Source organism: Falco peregrinus, chromosome 9, assembly GCF_023634155.1.
Source record: "Falco peregrinus isolate bFalPer1 chromosome 9, bFalPer1.pri, whole genome shotgun sequence".
NCBI lineage: Eukaryota > Metazoa > Chordata > Aves > Falconiformes > Falconidae > Falco > Falco peregrinus.
The window spans coordinates 27812144-27833719 of record NC_073729.1 but is presented as its reverse complement, the minus strand read 5'-3'; the positions used below and the strand labels follow the sequence as shown (position 1 = coordinate 27833719).

The 21576-nt window shown below is 37.6% G+C and overlaps 1 protein-coding gene across 1 annotated transcript; it reads left to right on the top strand.

Moving 5' to 3' along the window:
* Nucleotides 1–60: 60 nt before the first annotated feature.
* On the top strand, nucleotides 61–21295 carry RAB22A (RAB22A, member RAS oncogene family). The gene is made up of 7 exons (XM_005243820.4): nucleotides 61–268; nucleotides 2150–2229; nucleotides 6141–6222; nucleotides 10373–10444; nucleotides 10570–10676; nucleotides 12491–12600; nucleotides 14170–21295. The coding sequence occupies exons 1-7, from the start codon at nucleotides 233–235 to the stop codon at nucleotides 14265–14267; spliced, it is 585 nt and encodes a 194-aa protein (XP_005243877.1). The 5' UTR covers nucleotides 61–232; the 3' UTR covers nucleotides 14268–21295.
* Nucleotides 21296–21576: the final 281 nt, after the last annotated feature.

Below are 21576 nucleotides of genomic sequence, written 5' to 3'. Positions count from 1 at the left end.
AGAGGGAAGAAAACCGCGGCGGCGGGCGGGGGGTGCAGTCAGGTGATCTGGCGGGCCGACCAAGATGGCGTCGCGTCCGCGGAGCCTGAGGAGGAAGGTTTACTGGTAACCACGGCGTAGGGGAGGCGGGGGGCTGTCCCCGCAGGCCTCGGGTGAACGCGTGCCTCGGGAAGGGCTATGATCGTACTGGGCTGCGTCTCAGGCGCTCGTTAAAGCCGCAGTCTGCCCGGCCATGGCTCTGAGGGAGCTGAAAGTTTGCCTTCTGGGGGTAAGTTCTCTGCGGCCGGCTCTCCACGGGGCCCCAGCGCGGGCTGGGGGCGGCGGGAGGAAGGGAGGGAGACCACTGAGGGGCTGGCTTGAAAAGCTTTCGCTGGTGGCGGAGAGCTTCGGCGTGAGCCCCAGAGGGGCTGCAAACTCGGGGGTCTTCTCCCCGGAGAAGGGTGGGCCTCGCCCCGCGAGAGCTGCTAGCGCGCCCGGCTGCCTGGCCGCGTCCTCCTGAGGAGAGCGGGCGGCCTGAGGGGCCTTCCCCTCCGCGGCGGGGAGGCGTTCGCTGAGGGAAATTAGCCCTCCTTCTTCTCCCATGTTTTTCTTTAAAAAAAGAAAGGAGAGGAAGCATGAACGTCCAACGTATGCATCCCTCTTCCTTGCAAGCTGGTTGGGGCTTGGAGTTCACAAAATAAATAAATAAATAAAAGCACCTGGAATCAAACTCGTGGGAGAGAGGGAGGGGCCTGAACTTTTTTTTTTTTGGATGCAACATATGTGGGATTTGAAAGTGCCCTAAATGTCACAGGTGGTGGAAGGAGAAGATACCAAGCAACCTGATGTCGAAATTTAAAAAAATGAAGGCTTGTAAAGCTGTGTCTTGGCACGGTTTGGTCGGAGGGCCTCACTGGATAACCTTGGGTTGAACAGGTGGAGACAACTCCTGTTACTACGACTACAACAATTTAGATATTACAACAATTTTCTAAATCCTGTGTTGTACAGAGTACAACTGGCAGAATTGTGTTCTGCTTCTAAGTGCCCACATTGCCCTTCAGAGGGAATAATTACGTGTTTCTATGCTCTTTGTGTGATGAAGGTATTTCTGTCACATAAGGAGAGTAAGCATCCAGGAAAACTGGTCCTTGAACTCCCAGAACCAGGAACTGCATCAGTGTTTCTCTTAAAAAGACTTGCTCTGCTTATTGAGACTGCAAATGTTGTGAAATACAGAACTGAGATAATAATACACTTTTCTGTGAGAGGAAGACAGCTTGAAAAGATAAACACAAGCATATGTTCTGTACCCAGATTTACTACAATGTTCAGAAGGTTCAAGAAGATGTATGAATGGCATAAAACTTCATTTTCAATGAAGCAGTTCCTCAGGTTGTGTTTTTGCCCTTAAAATTTTAAGGACTGTAAAGCAAAAAAATTGTCTTCACCTGTCTTAATTAAATAACCATTTAAAATGGCCAGCTGCTGTGGAAAACAGAACTGCTAATAGCTTATTGAGTTATTTCACTCCTAAATATGCGTTCTATATTTTATTTTTTTTTTAAACTATGGAGTTGGTGCGAATACAAATATGACATAATTTTTGTGTTACATTTCCTTTTTTACCATTTGTAGCTCTGTAGAGTTGCATTAGAAACATGTTTCAGGTGTGTCACAAGAAATTTCAAGTCTTTCATTAAGCAGGGTGGGACAGCATTAGTCAGAGGTTGAAATGCATGTGTCACGCTTGTATAATTTAATGTGCTTAATCGTCTTGCAAAGATGGAGTACCATACTCAGTTGCTGTATATTTTACTAAAAGTGGTAGATGGTCTTTCCTTGCTCCTGTACAAATGCAATTTCTGCATGGTTTTGGAAAAAAAGAAAATGTTTGTATAATTAATAATAAGCATGAATGCAGATTTTTATAGTCATTCATATAAACATCTTAAGCTACAGGTTTTTTAAACAAAATTGTTATCGGAAACCTTTTATTTTTTTATTAAATTAATATAATACCTGAAGTATTTATTTCAGTATCTAATTTCTGTAAAAATCTCTGAGGAACATGTTATTCATGCACAGTGTATTGCAAAATTTGAGGACAAAAGAATCATCTGTTTATAGTAACTAATGTGTCTCTCAACTCTTTCTGTTCTTCTTTCAGGACACTGGTGTAGGCAAATCAAGCATCGTGTGGAGATTTGTAGAAGATAGCTTTGATCCCAATATCAACCCAACAATAGGGTAAGAAACTAAAGTAAAGGTGACTTATTCAAGAATAAAACCAAATTACATGAATATATATTTGTACCTCCTGAATAGATCACTTGAGGTTTCTCCATGTGCGGCAGCTAAATTTGGTAATAAACACAACTGCAGCCTTAATTAGCTTGTGAGTTACTTTAGGGAATATAGGAGTGCACTCCTGTAGTTTGCATTTTTTTTGTGTAAGATCTGGTCCTATTTTGTATATTGTTAATCTAAGCTAACAACATCCTGGTAGGAGTCTTGGGTTATTAATAAATTGCATTGTAGATGCTTCTGTTAAAATAACAACATTTTTTTCTCATGCACTACTCTTAAATTTCCAAGTTGTTATGCAACTACATGATTTTTCTTTTAAGAGTCAAGTACAATAACAAGTCTCCTAGATTTTTGAGTGTAGTTAACATACTAATTCAGCTTGTAGCTCCCTTCATTAATTAGTTCTAACGTTATACATCTATATGCAATACACACACAAGTAGCTGATGAAATTGTTAATGCAATTGGTCTCACAGGTAAGGATATTGGAAAATTGAGCCTCAGAGTAGCAATGTTACCAAGCTCAAATCTTCAAATGGATAAAAGGGCAAGCATCAGGAATTCTTGGAGTGGTTGGATCTTTTTATTTCTTTTTCTATCTTTTTTGTTTTGCAAGTGTCTTATGGGTTGCTTTGCTCAGAAACAATTCTTTACTTACAGGACATGACTTCACTTGGTGCTGAGAAGTGTGAGTGGGGGTGTCAGTGCAACTTCCTGTCTCAGGTGTAATACCGGGCTCTACTACAGCTTTGACCAAAAGAGATCCTGCTGATAAAGATCAGCTGTGACTCATCCTGTCCTAAAAAATGTGGTTTCCATGATATGTCTCTTCCCCCCTTCTTTTTTTCAGAGTACATACTGGTACTGAAGTATAAGATATGCTGTCAGAAGTAGGCTTTTGTTTAAATTTCCCTGTAAACAAAAGTAGCCTTTGGAAAGAACTTCATCAAATCTTGTCTTCCTTCCAAAAGTTAGTTTCTCTTATCTGGTAGTCTTCTGACTGTGCAGTGTGTGGGTTGATTTCTTTTTTTTCTTTTTACTCCTCCCTCCAACATAGCATCTATCTGAAGGCAGAAACCCAAAGAGATCACATGCATGTCTTCCCAGAGGAATGTCTGTCACAGATACTATATAGTCAGGTGCTGTTAGGAGATGCTAGCCATTCTGGTAGTGAGGCTAATGTGTAGAATAAAATTTGTTTCATGGGCCTAATGACAGTACTGGGACACTTTACTGGTATACGAGTATACTTTCTTGAAGTGACAGCCTAAAAAAATCTATTTTTTCAGTCTTTAACAAAATCATTCATTAGTCTGAGGACCTGGTATCTTGGTAGTTTGCTATAGTAGTTTAAATGAATCAAAACTTCCCAAATGCAGGGATTGTATGAATCTCCAGTAAGATACAGTCCCACAATTTTAAACAAACTCATTTTGAAACTTTTTCTACATCTTGTTTTTATTTCCTAATTGAGACTAGGAGGTGGGAAGAACAAAGCAAGGATTAGAGAGGAGTTTTGAGCATCTTACAAAACTAAAGATGAGAATGTTCATATGTTTACTCCTGGGTTTGAGTTAATGAGATACAATTTTGTTTCCTGTCCTGTTCCCATTCCTTTTAGCAATCTGAGCTATCATACTTTGTTGTCATGAATGTTCATCATTCAGGTTCAAATATGGGCAGATGTAGAAACCCTGTCTTGGAACTTCTGTCCTCAGGATGCTGAGGACACATTCTGCTTTGCCTGACCAGCACGTATCTCTAGGTACTGTAGAATATCTAGTCTTTCATCACAGTATCAAAAAGGAGTTACGAATGAGTATAAAACTATTTTCAGGTGCATCTTGTTCATACAGTTCATTGCTTACTTGGCTGGGAAAAGCAGCTAGAAAATTTAGTAGGGATAATGCCTGTTTTCTTACTAGAAGATGTCGAACATAGGTCTAGTTTGGAGACTTTCGTTGACCCAACGTTTGTCTTTGAGCTCTTTGGTGAGTTTTGGGTTGCGGTTTTTTGTGTTTTTTTTATGTAATGGACATCTTTCACAATGAAAGCTTCTACTTTCAAAGAATTTGAAGAAGCATTTAACCTCCGTTGTCAGCTACCATCTGGGATGTTTAGTTGTGATGTGAAATAGAACAACACAGCTGTTCAGTTCAAGTTGACTTACAGGAATGTCTTGGTTTATAGAACCAAGTAAGATAATTTTCAGCGGGAATCTGTGATTTAGGAAATTGTTTCCATATCAGCCAGAGAATTCAGAATTGATGCTTAATTTGCAGCAGTGTTAAGGAAGTGGAAGTCTTTGTTGTGCTTTACAACAGAAACTCCTATCAGTTTACTTTCTGTTACTCATTGCTAAAATACATCATCTAGTTAACTGTGTTGAAATGCATTGCAGTTGGACTCTTTCTTTTTAGGGATGTTGCAACCTTATGTTTGGCTTCTTAAAAGTAATCAGCTTTGGAGATGGGCATACTATTTGGCAAATCGTCTGAGCTTAAAGAACGGGGAGAAGGTTACCTCCTAACAGTTCAAAGCATTGTGTGATTGCTCCCTTTCCTTCTTTAAAATGTAGATAGCTGGTTTTTGTCCTCCTATAATGTTGAAACGTGTCCAAAGACTCCAGTTATATTAACTACAGAAGTGTCATGGGCATTGTGAAAATCTATGCCTTGGTGGTACTTAAGATCCAAGATGAACTGAAGTTGAATCTTGGACTCAGGTATTTAATGTTGTTGATCATGCTGAAAGACTCTTGCTTTCTGATTCTGAATCTACAGCAAGCTTTAGTGTACTGTAAGAAGCTTCAATACAGGCCACCTCTAGGATCCTATCCTGAATCCTGTCCAAAACTGACAGTAGAACAAGTTTGGAAGTCTGTAGTATTTTCAACTGACAGGGACTAAGCATACAAAAGATATTCAAGATCATAACATACAATGTCATATGCTTAAAATAATGATGGCACCTATAGTTCCTCTTCTACAAGGATTTGAATTCACTGTGGGGCTTTTCTAGTAAAAAATGTGCCTACACATAATAGATACAGCAAAAAACTCCCTCTTGCAGATTAGGTCTCTGGATTCCTGTTCCTTGTGGGAAGTACACTGATTCATGAAAGAAGATAAAATAAAGCACAAAAGTATTTTTGTAATGTTTTGCAATATTTTAGTGTGAAACATCTAAAGTTGGGGGCAGGGGAGGCAGCTGGAGCACAGGAAGAAAGTTTATCTTTTAGAAGTGCAAGAACGTCTGCAGACTGAAGTGTGTAATGACAGGTAGGATTTGGGAGCTGTACAGACAACAAACAAAAAGTTACTCATTGATTTCTGTGTCCTCTTAATACCTACCAATAGTGATAACAATCTCCCATATTTTATTCCCAAGTATGGGCTTTACAGCTTTTATCTGAATGTTAGTACAGGGATAGAAAAAGCTGATACAAAAGGAGAGGATTTGATCTCCTCCCTTCCGGAAGTTTCCAATATACACTTGAATGATTTGGTGTGATGATTCCCCCATTTAGGAAGAATGTTGTTAAAAAGGCTGACATTCCTGATTATTTTTGGTCATACATCCTTTTATTAAAAGCTTATCAACAATAAAAGCTTATAATTTGCATTAGTGTTACTTCTGTTTTGATAGTTGAATTTCATCCTCTAAAAGGAAATTTCATCCTCTGAGATCTTTTACCTTGTTAATTTCAGCCTTTATGCATGAAAATCTTCATTATTTCTGTGTGTGTGTGTAAAACGCTTTTATTGGAATGTAAACCATTTTAAAAGTTCTTAGTAGTAATGTTCTAAGAATGTATATTCTGAAAAGCATAAGCTGTAATGTTTTTCCAGAGCTTCATTTATGACCAAGACTGTACAGTATCAAAATGAGCTGCATAAATTCCTAATTTGGGATACAGCTGGACAGGAGCGGGTAAGTAGAATCAATATCTGTGGTGATAGTTTTGGCTAGAGTTCGTGCTGCTTTTCAACCTTGCCCTTGAAAGTCACAGTGTGATCTGGTTTTACAAACATGTATTAGAATGTTTGTTTCTATGCAGGTTTCTATCAAGATATGGGTGCTGTAAATATGTTTTTATTATCATAGTTAAAGTACGAAGTTAAGGATGATTACCCAAGAAGAGGAGCTTATAAAACAAAAGACTGGGTTTAGATGCGTTGAAAGGGAGTGCCATTTCAAAAGAAAACAAGGTCGGGGAGGGGGAAGCCCCCAGCTGTCTCTAGTACTATTTCTACTTGAGTTTTAAATGTTCAACTGCAGTGTTTGCAGCCAGTGCAACTGGCAATGTGAGAATCAAAGTTAAATGAATAATCGTATTTCATAGTACAAGTAAGGCCCTGATTATGGAAAAATAGACAACGGCTAATACATTCTGTTAGCTTCAGTGTTACGATTATTAATGTGAGTAGGATGTGGGTTTAGGCTTTCAAAAGCAGCATTTCAAGCAGTGTTATCTGTGTTAACTGATCTTTAATTATTTTGTAAAGTTTTACTTCTCAAATCTGATAGTGTTAGCCATGTCAAGAAATCTTTGAAATCTAAATTTTAATTTGGTAGTCTGGGGTTTTGTTCTCTGCAGCATGCATGGCTCTGAGGGGAGGTAACAAAAGCTTTCAAGATAATGATGAGTAAAATGAAATCACAATTTGCATGATTTTTACTTAAAATTTAAAAGGAAAGCTTTGCTAGTTAACTTGCTTGTTTATGGATTGCTAGTAACAGTTGTAGAAATTACAGCAGCTGTATTAACAGTGCTTATTCTTGCAGTTTCTTGACTGTTAACTACTGGTAGCTGTCAGTTATTCATGATGAGTTTATTTAGGATGTGAGTTAACTGTAACAAAGGTAGACACCAGAGCTGTCCCCAGTAAGGGTCAGATTGATCAGGTTGGTTTATTACTTCAGGATAATGACTGGCAAAGGCAACTGTACTATTTGTCAGGATTGGCTCGAGAAACAAAGAGCCCAAGCAAAAAAAAAACAATCCCCCAACCCCCCCCAAAAAACCCACCAATCAACAAAACCAAAGAACAAAACAAAAAAAAATACTAAACAAAAAATTCCCAAACCTTTGAAAAGGCTCAGTCATCCCTGTTGAGGGTCACTTGACCTTTTGGACTCCTGGTGGAACTGACTTGCTAGCTTTTCAGCTTGAGAACAGCCTTGATGGCTAGAAGGTAACTTGAGTATTTGTATTGCATTTCAGTGTTCTAGATTTTGAGTGACAATTTATTTCCTTCCAGCAGCAACATATAAAGCAATCTTACATTGTCAGGGATGTGTCCCAGTGATATGTCAAATAGAATCCATGTTATCGGAAATATCAGAGTCCTTCCATTACTAGCAGTCAGTCAGCATTTGCTGTAAATAGTGTCTTAAGTGAACATCCTAGTCTATTCTGAAAAGTTAATGCTGGAATATGAGTCTTCTAAGAGGTAGAGTATGAATTTTAAGAGATTGGTACTCTTAAATGGAAAGCTTTATAAACATACATGCTGCAATTTGACAGGAAATGTCCATTACATGTTAGCGTTCCGTGCTCTTCACTTCAGCTGTGTTTGCAAGCAATGGCAGAACACTGTAATTTGGATTCAGAACACTATACAATCTGAGGAAGCATCTCTGTGCATGACTAGCATGTTCCTTGTCGTCCTGTTTTTGGATTTTGAGGAATACCTCTTTAATTTTCTTCCATAAAGTTACGTGGTATCTTTATTGAAATTGAAAAAGGAAAAATGTCTTACCTGGGCTCTGATCCAGGAGCTGTGATATCTGTGAAGCTTATGTTCCACACCTGAGAGAAGTCACTGTGAGGCTCCAACATATCCAAGGAAACCAGTGAAATGGAAACAAGGCTATTTACTTTGAAATGATGCCAGTATCTTCATAGATTTCTTTTTTTTCCTCCAAAGCAGAACACCACTGTCACTTACTGCTAGTCATAAATGGTCTGCATACCTACCTGCCTTGCCCTGAAATCTGTGGCACAATTTTTTGGTCATGCAACTCATCTGACAATGAGTTATGAAAGGGATCCCCTCCATGGTGGGTGAACACCAAACAATGTCCACGTTTCAAATACCAAAAACATCCACACCATTCTTGGAACTAAAATGTCTCTGCTGAGCTATGAAGTGTAATGCACAGAATTCATAGTCCTGGCTTCTTGAGGAGCATTTGCTATTTTCCACCTCCAAAGCCCAGCAGTGAATAGTTCTGCACTACACTGGGCAATCCACTTGATCTAAATGGCTTCGGGGAGTGGCTGGCTAGTTTTGTTCTGAAAGTGGAACCCTGCACTAATTCATTTCACAACAGCTCATTTCCCTACACACACCCCCCACATCACACAACCCTCTTTCTTCTACACTGAGTAAAGTTGATAGGAGATTACTTATAGCAATTGGGATTTTGCCTTCTTAACAATTTTGAGTTTCTCTGGATAATTACATTATGTCATCTTAATTCTGCCAAAACACAAATTGGAGGCTGGAGGGCAAGCTGAAGTCTTTGAAAAAATAGCAAAAGGAAAATTCAGTGTTTCTGGTAACATCTGCTTTGTTACTGTATTTTATCTGCTGACTGCTCTTAGGTGGAAAAAAGTATCTAAGTGTTAGCAGGCAGGAAATGAGAGTAATACAAAATCAGCAAGTGAAAGTTGGTTTATTCCCAATGTAAATAGTCAAATAATCAAAAAGCCAGGTTGCAACCAGTCCAAGTGGTGGTTTACCAAATATGTTTCCCTTTACATTTTAGTACTTAGGAGGAAGAGAGGGATTATGTCCCATCATGAACTGAATGCCTGCCCATGTTTCCCTTTCCCACTATTAAATATTTTTATATTCTGACCTTTGTGTTCAAAATCCTGTTTTCAAAACAGAATTTGAGAGCCAAATGTAGATGGTCTGGAATTCTGCTTTATAGCAAGATTTTTATGATTTTATAATATTGCTCACAGTTGAACTGTACTAAGCAAAAGGAAGTTGGTGTTTTATTAGAACCAAATAAGCCTTTGAGAAAAACTTTATTCTAGTCATGATTTTCATGCTGACTAATAAGATGCACAAAAGCTTTAAATCACATATGCTGACATTGAAGCAGTACATACAGTTTACTCTGCGCTTTGACTGAGAGTTTTGGTTCCTAGATTAGTTGTCTCGTTGTTTTTAAATCAACAGAATGTCTCACTTTTTAAGAATGCTTGACTGACTGATATTTTTGATGCAACTTAATTGTGTACTGTCACTTTTTTCAGTCCTGGATTCATAACACTCTGCCCATGTAAAGGTACAGGTCTGGTTTATACTCTGGGTTATTAACCCACTATCAACCAAATACGCCTGCTGTCGATTTAATTCTGAAGATTAGAATAAAATTACTGTAGCCTTTTACTGTCTAATGTGTTCCTTAAAGCTCTGTTTGCAACACGTCGCGTAGTTGAGGGCTTTTGCAGTTTTTAGTTTTAAACATGCTTCTAACTTCTGAGGCAAAAAATGTAAGAGATATCCCTAAAACTGTTAGATTATGAAGAAACCAACATTTCTAGCTTTTAAGAGTGCCATGATGGATCCATGGGGCTAGAGGTTGACTGACACCAGCTTCTGAACGTTTCAGATCAGCAGTAGTATATGCTAGTTTTCTTGGAAGTATTTTTTTTGTCCAAAAGCTTGAGTGTCTTAGAGGAAGAAGTGAGTTCGGGTTGCAACTAGTTTTGGTGTTTAAACTTTAGCATATATCCTGTGGGTTTGTGTCTATGTATGATCTACAGTCTTTTAAATCAGAGATTTTAATCTAGTCAAAATGGGGTCAAGTTTGGCTTCTTGCTTTTTGCAGCAGGTATGTTGCTGATCCCTAAACTATTTATTGATTGGCCTTTGTAAAACAATACTTTCATGGATGTTTATGTACTCTACTGCACAAGCCTGTCTGTAACTGAAAAGAACAAAGTTTTCTGGTAATGTGAATTTTAAAGCTAGTTTTCACTTTATTTGATAATAATAATACGGAAATTATGGAGCTCAGTGGAGGATCAGATTCATTATGTATGGTGTCTGTCTTTCAGTTTCGTGCTTTAGCCCCCATGTATTACAGAGGGTCAGCGGCAGCCATTATAGTGTATGACATCACAAAAGAGGTAAGAAATTTGATCTTGACCCAGAATTACAGTTTCTAGGGTGTTTTTTTTGTCACAGGCCAGTTCTGACTCTTAATTCCTTCTGTGTTTTTTCTTTTTCTTTTTTTTTTTTTCTTCACCTTCAGGAAACTTTCTCAACATTAAAGAACTGGGTTAAAGAGCTTCGACAGCATGGACCTCCAAATATTGTTGTAGCTATTGCAGGAAATAAGTGTGATCTTAATGATGTAAGGTAAATAATCATTGGCAGGTTGGAGATTTTCACTTAAGCTCATAGTACTAAATATTTTAAGATTTCAGAGCAGGTGAAAGGTATAAAGCAATTTAAACTGTCTTGCACTAGCATTGTATTTTCACAAGTGGTCTGAGCTGTTTCGACTGTCAGAAGATTTGGGAGTCTGCCCTTGGACAGTCTTGCCCACTTCCTCCCCTGTGCTGGTGTGAGTATGTGCGTGATTGGGCAGTATATCAGACTGTAAAATGGATTCAGATTAAAACTAACCATTTAGAAAAAGGAAAACTGATCCAAGTGTATTTATTTTTCTCACACCATGGACACTTGCTGGCATAACAAAGGGGAGACAGCCGGTTTGGGAATGAGCAGTTTACAGGGAGACAGGATTACCTTTTCTGGTGGCAGTGCTAAGTTACACAAGCCCAAACTGCCTGTGAAACTACAGTGTAATACAAGATGTTTACCTCACTTTATAAGAAGTATTCCTGTCAGTCTGTAGCACCTCATTTTGGTAGGAAAAACAAGAAGACTGTTGGAAAGCATTGTGTAGGTTTTTCTGACTTGCTTTTTCAGGTGCCTTCATTCCCTGCTTAAATATTGGGGTAGAATTGGCTGTGGCTGAAATAGTTGCAGGGAGCAGGGAAAATTCCTGAGAAACTTTATGAACATAAGGCAAGTACTAAAAACAAAAGAAGCACTTTTTGATTGATGTCCTGGTTAAACCAAAATTCAGAAAGGTGTGTGCAAACTTCTTGGTTTTTGATTTCATTGGAAAAGGCACCACAGCTGGTGTCTTAAAGGATGGTTATGTATTTAAAGGACCACTACAAAGTTGGCTCTTAGTATAGTTGTAAAAATTTTTAATATATAGCAGTTATCTAGTGAGCTCTAATAACTTGTTAGAAGTAGCACATCTCTTGAAGGAAATACGGCATAAAGTTACAAAGTTACGGCATAGAGGACAAATATAAAGTATGCAGTACTAAGTTTCAATGCTTGTTTCTTGGTGCTTAGGTGGTATCATAAATTATGTAAACATTACTGTTCAAGCTAATGAGCAAAATTCCTTGTACTTTATAGTCAGAGGCAATATTTGAGTCACTGATCAAAGTCTGTGCTTTTGATATCCTAAAGTCTCTTGTTACTGCAAGTAGCCTATGTTTTTTAGAAATTGTATGTAAATTGATACAAGTATAGTCCGGTCCTCTCTCCACCTATGATGTTTGGATTTTTCATGTTGTTTAAGGAAACAAACTTAATTATCAACTTAACTACTTAGGGATGCAGAGTAACTTTTTCACTTCTCAGCTCTGTTGTGTGCTCAGTCTAAATATGTTCCTATTTATAGCTATGTCGCCATGCTTCATGTAATGTATAAGGTATACTAATGATCTGTGCAGCGTTGTGAGATACTTGGCTTTGTAAACAGCTGGATTAGTGCAACTAATGCTTTAGGATCTTCTCAGTACATCTAAAACTGCTGTGTGTGTGAAGAATAAAGCACCCTATAATGATTGACTGCAGACCTACGCTTAGAGCACTCAAGAAACAAACCCCACACTAATGTTGTCAGATAGATTAAAGCCTTGTTTAGTTTAATTGTGCTTCAGTGATGCTCATACTTCAAGGCAGGGAGGCAGCATAGAGTAAAGAATGAGCATCAGTCTCAGGATGAGGGAGCACTGTGATGCCAAAAAGTAAAATAAAAATACTCATTTAATAAGACACTTAAAAGCTTAACCTATCCCTTAAGATTTTGAATAATAGGATATTTTTGCATTCACAGTTTTTTCTTTGCTTTGTTTTTCCAGAGAAGTCATGGAAAAAGATGCTAAAGACTATGCAGATTCCATTCATGCAATATTTGTAGAGACAAGTGCGAAAAATGCAATAAACATTAATGAACTCTTTATAGAAATTAGTAAGTATTTAAACAGTTACTGTGCTTCCTTCTGAAAGAAGTTCAAGTAGAGATTTGATTACTGTATTTTTTTGTGCTATTAAGGTGAGACTATACTGACTTGAATTTGTTATAAATGGACATGAATACAAACTGCAAAACAAGCTATATAAAATTTTAGTCATCTAATGACCTCTTAATATTCCTTCTAGAGATTTTAAGCTTACTGTGATGCTGTTGGATAAATAGCAAGCAAATGACTCATTTCAGAAGTCGGTGTCATCTTACTGTATTTGTTATTGAGTGTTGCAGTTGGTACTTCCAAGGTTATGGAAGGGGAAGGAAATGGCATGAGGAAGATCCAAACGTTATACAGCTGAGAAAAAGAATGAAGTCTAAAACAGTCTATTTCCAAAAATACAACAAATCATAAATGCAAGATTGCTGCATGGGAAACAGCAACTATTGTGTGTAGATTTTTTTTTCCACAAGTATTTTTGTGATACCCTGGGTGTTTGCTTTTTTTTAATTAAATTGCAAATCTTTTCTGTCTCATTCGTGGCAGGAATGAAAATGACAATTTTTTCTGTGAATGAAAAGCAGACAGTATTCCAAAGTGAATTCCGTGCAGTATTATTTACAGGATATGTTCAGGCAGCAGCACCAATGTGCAGGTTATGTCAGCCTCTTTGTGAAAAGGGGACAAACAGCAATCCATTCCTCTTGTGTGTATGTGCACTGCGCTTGAGCTTTGGAAAGCTACAGAAATGTTAGACTTGAGAAAAAGATATTCAGCTGCTTATAAGGACCCTATATTGAAGCTGATGTTAGATGTGCTGTAGATCAGCTTCCTGATTTACTGACTTAATAGTTGCCCTCTGAAGTTGATCTTGAATAAGCTGTGGGGGGACAAAAATCATAAATCCTCCTCAGAAAAGAATACCTGACTAGGAATAGTCAATTTAAAAGCCTGATTAGATGACTAAAGCAGCTATCTTTACAAGCACTTATGTGCTAAGCCTGATGCAGGTGATCTGCTGTGGAAATAAAGGTCAAGATGGTAGTTCTTGGTGAAGATATTCCAGATGGCATTCTGCAGAGTATATTCTCTGGGTGCTTTTATAGTTTAGTTCTCCAAGTCTAGATTAGCCTGAAGCGTAAATGCTGCAAAATTAGCTTAAAACTGCCTCTAGTTGTCTTTTGTGTAACCATACCTCTTACAGACATGGTATAGACCAGGGGTCCTCATACTAGGGCCTGCGGGCCAGATACGGCCCCCAGGGTCCTCAGTCTGGCCCCTGGTATTTACAGAACCCCCGCCCCCGCGCCCCCTTGCCGGGGGTTGGGGGGGAAACCAAGCAGCCACAGATGGCTGCCTGCCACTTCATCTGCGCACCAGCCCCCTGTTTAAAAAGTTTGAGGACCCCTGGTATAGACTGTTAACTGCTGTTCGTCTGTTATGCGGGGGTGTCATCACTAATGACGTATAACCAATTGAAGATGCAGTTTTGTATACAAAGCATACACTGAATGCTTAGAATTAGTTTCAAGTATAATGTTTACCATATTTTTTTTTCTGCCCTCTTGCAGGTCGCAGAATTCCGTCAACTGACACCAACCCCCTGTCTAGTGGTAAGGGCTTCAAACTTAGAAGACAGCCATCGGTGACAAAGCGCAGCTGCTGTTGACTGATCCCTTAGCAAATCAAACTTGTTTATACAGTAGGTGGTCTTGGAAGTTAATAGTTCACGTTGGGTTTATATTATCAGTCTTAGATCTTTATCTGCCGGTGTTCATACAGCCAGGGTCCCACAAAAATGGACTGGTTCATCTGACATCTGTACACTCGCAGAAGAGACTGCAATTGTAATGTCAGCCTGTTTACTTAGAAAAAGTGTAGTATCTCTTGCATTCAAAGGGAATCCATCATCACTTTTTTGGCCTTGCTTGACAGGAAGGTGACTATATGGATGGTAGAACTGAAATGTTTAATAGTTTTGTAATCAAGATTTTTGGGGGGTTTTTTTGTAAAAAAGGGAAATGAGCACTTTGTGGGACTTAAGGGTGGGAGGAGTCTGGAAGTGAGATGTCATTTCTTCCTTTTCTTCAGTGAGCCTTATTTTAAATTTCATTGTAGCTAATCCAAAGTATGATAGGACAGTTGATGTGAGGTGGCTACAGAATAAGCAACTGAAGACAAATAATAGGCAAATCAGTCCATCCAGTCCCCAAATCCCATTTGCACTTTTTATTTAAAGATGATATGCGCTGGGGGTGGGGACACAAGCAACAGATTTTAAATCACAGACAATCTTTTTTTCATGCTGACTTTAATCACTTTAAGGCAAACTGATATGCTTATAGGCATCTTTTTGTTCCTACAAGTATTTTAATACTGAGATGTTGTTGAAGAAAACTTAGTTGTAGTTCTGACTAAGTGGTTACTGACTAGAAACAGTTGCTGTAAACAGGTGATGCCAGTGGTTCTGATAAGACCTAAAAGTTTTTGGGGAAAGCTTTTAATTGCTTGGCATATGTAAAGTGTTCATATTATATTTATGAGAGCAGTGTTTAAAGTACTATAAATTATGTAAAAACAGTAAAAAATAATGCAATCTTATACACTCCTTCCGTTCCACACCTGTGGATAAACTTGGGGGGAATCTCCATCAGGTTGTGGGGTTTTTTTCCTGTATTGTAGGTACTGTCACTGTGAGTTCATCCAGAGGCAGGCTGCAATTCTTTCTTTTTCAATAACATTTGCAAGGGCCAATAGAGAATGCTGTTGGTGCAGCATGAGGACTGTCTGTTAAACAAGTTTTCATCTGTGGTCCACCAGGTCTTTCCTGTCTTGGGCACAAAAATACAAATAGGAAGTAACCTTAAGACATGGTAATGTAGATCATTACCTCTTGGTTCCTGGGCTTTTTCATCTCTGAGGGTATTTAGCAGATCAGTGTTTAGCTTATTCTGTATTGCGTTTAGTACGCTTTCAATTAAACTATAGGTTGACCATACCCATTTGTGCTATCTTATTTATTTTTACTTTTTGTTTCCTACCAGCACTAGTGAGAGACTTTATACTTTTGAAGAAAAAGAGCTTAATAGACTTCAGTATATATTAAAATGTTGTTCAGCTTTAGTATCAAAATGAGGTCACATTGATGATGCTTATTCTTTCTTTGTAATGTGGTTTTCTGTCATCTCAAGTATTTTCTCTGAAGGAAAGGTAGAAAAGTTTGTAAGAAATGAAAGGACAGATTAGGTTGTATTAGTGAAAATTGTTGTAGAGCTATTCTGGAGCAAAACAGGTGAACTGTAACAGTGAGATTTTGGATGGGTCAGTATGTGTTAATGAAATTTGGTGACTACATTTTTATCACACCTTTTACTTACTCTGCATTGTCAGTTATGCCGCCTTTCCTGCAGTTGTACAGGCAACGTGCTTCTAAAGAGCCCAAGTAGTACATCATCAAATGAAGGCTTTTTGAAGCCCCTTTGAAACATTGGTCCTTAAGAAGGCATCTAATAGTATAGACAGATTTGTGTTTGGTGTTCAGCCTGATGTATAATATATTTTTTTATCTATCACTCAAAGCAAATAACTTATGAACAGAAAACTTAAGCACTCCTCCAAAATGCTTAATGGAAATACAGCCAATAAAGAAAGAACAGAGTAAACTTGCTCTTGGGCATATTTTTAATTTAAAAAAATGCAGGTTGGCAATTAAATATAGAACTTTCACAGTGGCAATCATGGAAATCCCTAATTTCTTTGAAATAGCGCAATTCTTACTCCTGCCAAATTTTTAAAAAAATAAATTGTGTGGTTATCTAATTCAACTGATTTTTAAAGCATTTTGTGTTCATAGTGCTTCAGAAGTCTATTCTATACTAAGATACTGGGCACTGTAGTATCTTAACTGTGATACAGAAACTACTGCTTTTATTAAAGTTGGTTAGTAATAAATCTGGAAATTCTTCAACTGAGAAAGATCATAGTAGGAGAAGGAAAGTCTCAGATATCGGGAATATCTTTCATGTAGATTAGTAGGAAAAAGGAATGTCAGACTTTCTAAATTATTGTTATTGCCTGTTAGCATGTGGTGAAAATGGAGTTTAAATCTGTTTTTCAGTGAGATAATAAAAATGGTTTAATAGTATTTATCCAACATTCATTGAAAAGAAAACATTGGACTCCAGGCAAGGCTGAGAGCTAGGATAGTATTGAGGTGGTTGTAGTTCTCTTCAGGCAGGGGAGAGATACATTTATCCTAGCAAATCTTTATGAATGGCTTTCTGATCTTTCTTCACTTATTTGCTATACACCAAAATTAGACTTTAAAAACAAACAAAAAAAACCCCACACCAAAACTTTATAAAGAAGCAGCAACAATCTGGCCCTTCTCAAATGTAGCTGAGTCTTAGTGCCTCAAACTCCTTATGGTTTGTTAACCAGTCTGAGTGGAATGCCAGCATGCTTCATGTCCTTTTTTTCAGTTCTGGTCTTGAATTACTGCAGTTAATGAAAACATGGAAATAGCCAGTGTTTCAGATTGTCCAAACTGCAAACACTGAAGTGAGGCTGCTTTTTAACCTGTGCGTATTTAAAATAACAGACTGTTGATGGCAAGTTCTTTTGAGCCAAGATAACTGTTTATTGATTACTTGGCCCTAGCTGAAAGCTCGAATGCAATCTTCCCTGGATGAGATGCACATGTTCATTGTTTGACTTTTGTTGGAGAAAAATTGTTTCTTCTGTATTAATTTGTTAGGCCATCTGCTTTCATCTTGCACTAGGCTTGCTGGAATTGGTTTTTTTTTGTTCTAACGTAGCTTCTCTATTTGGAGATGCATTGGCCTTTGTTTGGAGTGCTGATTATCACCATTCCAGCTAAATTTTTAATAACTTTTCTGTTAAGAAATTGTTGGAAAAGCTGAGGACTGAAGTTCCATTCCACTAATGCTTTTCTGTTAAATGAATAGAGCTCGTCATAGAGACCAGGCTTTCAGATACTCTTGGAGGGAATTAATTGTTGCACAAGTTTGGAAGGGTAAAGTATCATGTACATAAAAATATAACAAGGCGCATATCGCATTCATTGATCCCGAACATTTTTTAACTGGCAAAATACAACTACTTTAACTTCTAAATGCCACCAGTTCTTTCCCATGAAAGTTACAGATTTGTAGAAAAATGACATTTGATAAATGCTTAGTTCTTAAGCTTTGGAGCAACTTAAATGTGCTCCCTGAGTTTTGGAGGATGTCTTCATCTGATCCTCTAAATTACAGCAGTCTCTTAGCTGACTTGCCAGGCTCTTAATCTGTGCTCTAGGTAGTTTTGTAGTATATTTTATATACATGCTGAAAACTGGTGTACTAAATGCCTAAGTAGGTGAAATCTGGAAGCTTGTTTCATAACAGAAGCATCTAGTGGTCAAACTACTGAAAATTGTTATAGGTGCTTTGAAAAATTCGAAGATAATTCTAACAACTTTTGCCATTGCCAGGAAGGTAAAGACTTTGTTTACATTATTAGATCCATGTTGAAACAAGCCAAATCATTGCACTTCAAATCCCTACTGACATGAGTGAGACCCTTTCTTTAAGTGTTACAGGATCAGACAGTTAATAGTTTAGAGGGGCATTTGTTGGTGTACACAATACCAATTTAATGCTACCAGCCTGCTAAAGAGAGATTATTTACATGCTTGGGAGGAGAGTAAGAAGAGAGCAGACTGCCTGCTTATTGATTTGGAAGTCTAATCCTTTAACCTGGTTGATAGATACGGCATTCATTGGGAGCTGTTTGCATTCATGGTAAAAGCTTCATTTTAGTGACAAAAAAAAAAAAATCGGGCTGAATATATTGAATGGTTTAAAAGCTGACCTCAATGAGATTTTTGTTAGACTGTTAATGCTAAATTATTCCTTAACATTACTGTTAATTTCCAGTATAACATATTGAGTATTAGTTGGAAAAGGAAGCTTTAGCAGTGATGTTTGAATGTGTTTCTTGTGAAACAGTCTTTAGTGTTTATTAAGGATGGTGTCTATTTGTAGTGTGCTATGTCAGCAATCTGCAAAGACTATCTTGGGAATTGATTTACAGGACAGAAGCTGTCTGAATGGTGTAGCTAGTCACCCTGTAGTAAACCTCACTTACAAGCAGCAATAGCTACATAAAGTAAAAAAAAAAAGTCATCTCAAATGTGAGGAGAACCTGAATAATTGAGACTTCAACTTCTACACTGCCTATTCATTTTCTAAAAAGCTTCGTATATTTCTCTTTAAACCTCTAAAAAGAGAGGCTGGTGTGATCATGGATAAGGGAGGACAAACTTTCTTTTTTAGGAGGAAGTTTTACAGTGACCTGAGACTTGTTTGTATGCCACAAGTCAGTTCTTTGAAGCAGGAGAATTGTGTGCATGGAATTAAGCTTCTAAAATCTGCACAAAATTCTCTAAAGAAAACTGTTAAAATCTTATGTTCAGATTACATTCCTAGTAATAGATCACAGCCCTAGTAATGGTAGGTGACAGAAGCTTTATTGAAGTAAAATGTTGGTGTGAATTACCAATCTAAGATAGAAATACAGGTTCTAGTATAAGAAAAGTCATGTCAGTTGTCCTTTTCAGAGTCATATGGTTCCAACTTGTCAAAAGAAGTATGCTTGAAACTACAACTTTGTTTCTCATGCAAGTATTCAGGTGCCAAAACATATTTCCCTAAAATTATTAGGCCTTCTGACACCAGTGGTTGTTTCTGAAAAATTCCTTCTGATATTTTGGAGGTCTTGGAAGTTTGAATGCAAATCTTTTCTTGGTCAGCTAGAATCAAAAATACATGGCTTGGAAAAAATCAAACTTTATCCATAAAGTGACTCGGATAACAAATCTCTCAAGGGATATAAGACTACCCTGAAACCCAAGAATACTGATGGGCTTAGTCTCTGACATATCAAAATGATCCTAGGGTCAGCTTTTTCCTCCTTCCCCCACCCATTTCCCCCCCCCCCCCAACCCTGAATTTTTAACATAGTGTTGTCAGGGTGTACATGCTATAAACAGCTCTTTAAAAATACTTAAAAAGTTCTAGTGGCTTAGAGTTATTCGGTGCTTCCTATTTTACATGGAAAATCAAGGCAGTAGGATGATCTGTCCCCCTAAAAATTGGGACAGCATTTGCTGAACTGCTCTCATTCTAGGATAAAGAATTCTTAGAAGAGACGATTTTGCTGTTCCCCTTACATCATCCTGCAAGCTGGGGTTCTTAGATTTTTACTTAAACACTAACAGTGAGTTTTATTCAAATATGTTTTCACATATGTATTATTGAACAAACCAACTGCTACTTCTTTTTTAAATGTTGAAGGATACAGACCACTCATTTTGTCATGCTCATCTGTGTGAGTGTGATACTCCATCCAGCTGTCGCACTTGGATATGCTGTAACTCTGACACCTAGATAGATTCACTGCTACTATCTTGTCTGGCTTTTACTCATGTTACACTATGTATTTCCTATTAAATCCATTATGTTTTTATGATAATTTGTTCTTTGTTTCCTTATGGGATTTAGCCAAGAATATGTGGTGTCTTTTTTTTCTCAAAGGTTCTGGAAGTGTCTGTCACAGTGGCAAATATTTGTAAACAAAATGGTAATTCATTGAGTACAGCCTTACAAAACTGTTACAAAAACGTAGCAGCTGAGACTTACACCACTACTTTATTATACCACAAAAGGAAGGCTAAAAGCACATTCACCTGGGGGAGCAAATTATTGTAAGGCTGTAGTAACACAATGTAAACTCTACTCTCTTTTAACTTCCTTTTTTTGTACTTTCTGTTTCTGAATATTTTGTATCCAACATTGAAATTGTGTCAGTGAATTGATTTAAGACACAGAAATGGATTCTGTAGGTATAAGACACTTAAGACTTCCTGGCAATCTTACCCTCGTACCCCCCTCCTGCCAGTACAATGAAGAAAAAAAAGAAATCATTCTGAAGGTTTCTTCTAAACAAGAAACATTGCATTTGTGTAGTCAGGGCACGAAAGTAACCTGATATGCATATAGCCCTTGCAGTGTAATAAATGTTTGCCTGTAAAATTAAGCATGAAGGTTAACCTTTGTATCAGCAATTCTTGTCCCTCTTAAGAACGTTCTGCCTTTTTCATTATAGGATTGGGTTAACCTGTTACAAGGGTTGAGAGGTCTGTGCCTTCTTATTATAGTATCTCTTACTAAAACAAACTTAAGCCGCTCAAAGTTACAGAGCATTTGCAGCACTGTAAACTGCACAAATTTACAACCATTGCTTCACTGCATGAAATGTAGTCAGATTACTAGTGATGAAATATTGTAGTGATGAATTCCCAAGCTTATGAATGTTTTGAGATATTTTTTTTTTCATCTTCTCTTGGGCTGGTCCTGAGAGTGTGTACAGGTTGGTCTGTATTGTTGGTTTGTAGATGCTAATGAGGAAAACCAGGCTTTTGTTCTCTCCTTTTTGTTTGAATTGTTACACTCCCATATAGTGCATAGAATGCAAATAAAGAAATGTTGATTTGGCATAATGTAAACAGCCTTTTCAGCCTAAGCATTCATAATAAACTTTTATAGTGTAATAACATGCTAAATCACTACCAGTCTGATGTATTGTGGAAAAAAAAAGGTGTAAACATTTTATTAATAAAAAGCTTTGTTTATATATGTGCTGGTTTTGTTTATAAACACTTCCAAAATTCTCAACATCTTAAACAGTCTCTGTAGCAGTAGAATTATAGAAGGGGAATGTAAGCAATCCCATGGCAGAAATTAATCTAAGTGATGATTTGAATAGCTGTTTTCCAAAAAGTGCTGACTGCTAGTCATTCTGAAACTGAACCTTTTCCCTGGTTTATGTATACACAGACAAAGGCAGAAGACAAACTTGTACAAAGGCGGGATAGGGAAAAGCAGCAGAGAGAATGCAGCTTTTGTGCAATGCTT

What these genes read in the sequence shown, in the direction of transcription:
- RAB22A (XM_005243820.4), top strand. Translation starts at nt 233, where the DNA reads ATGGCTCTGAGGGAGCTGAAAGTTTGCCTTCTGGGG. An exon ending in TGAAAGTTTGCCTTCTGGGG is followed by an intron (nt 269 to 2,149) that starts GTAAGTTCTCTG and finishes TTCTTCTTTCAG; the next exon opens with GACACTGGTGTAGGCAAATC. An exon ending in TGTATGACATCACAAAAGAG is followed by an intron (nt 10,445 to 10,569) that starts GTAAGAAATTTG and finishes CTTCACCTTCAG; the next exon opens with GAAACTTTCTCAACATTAAA.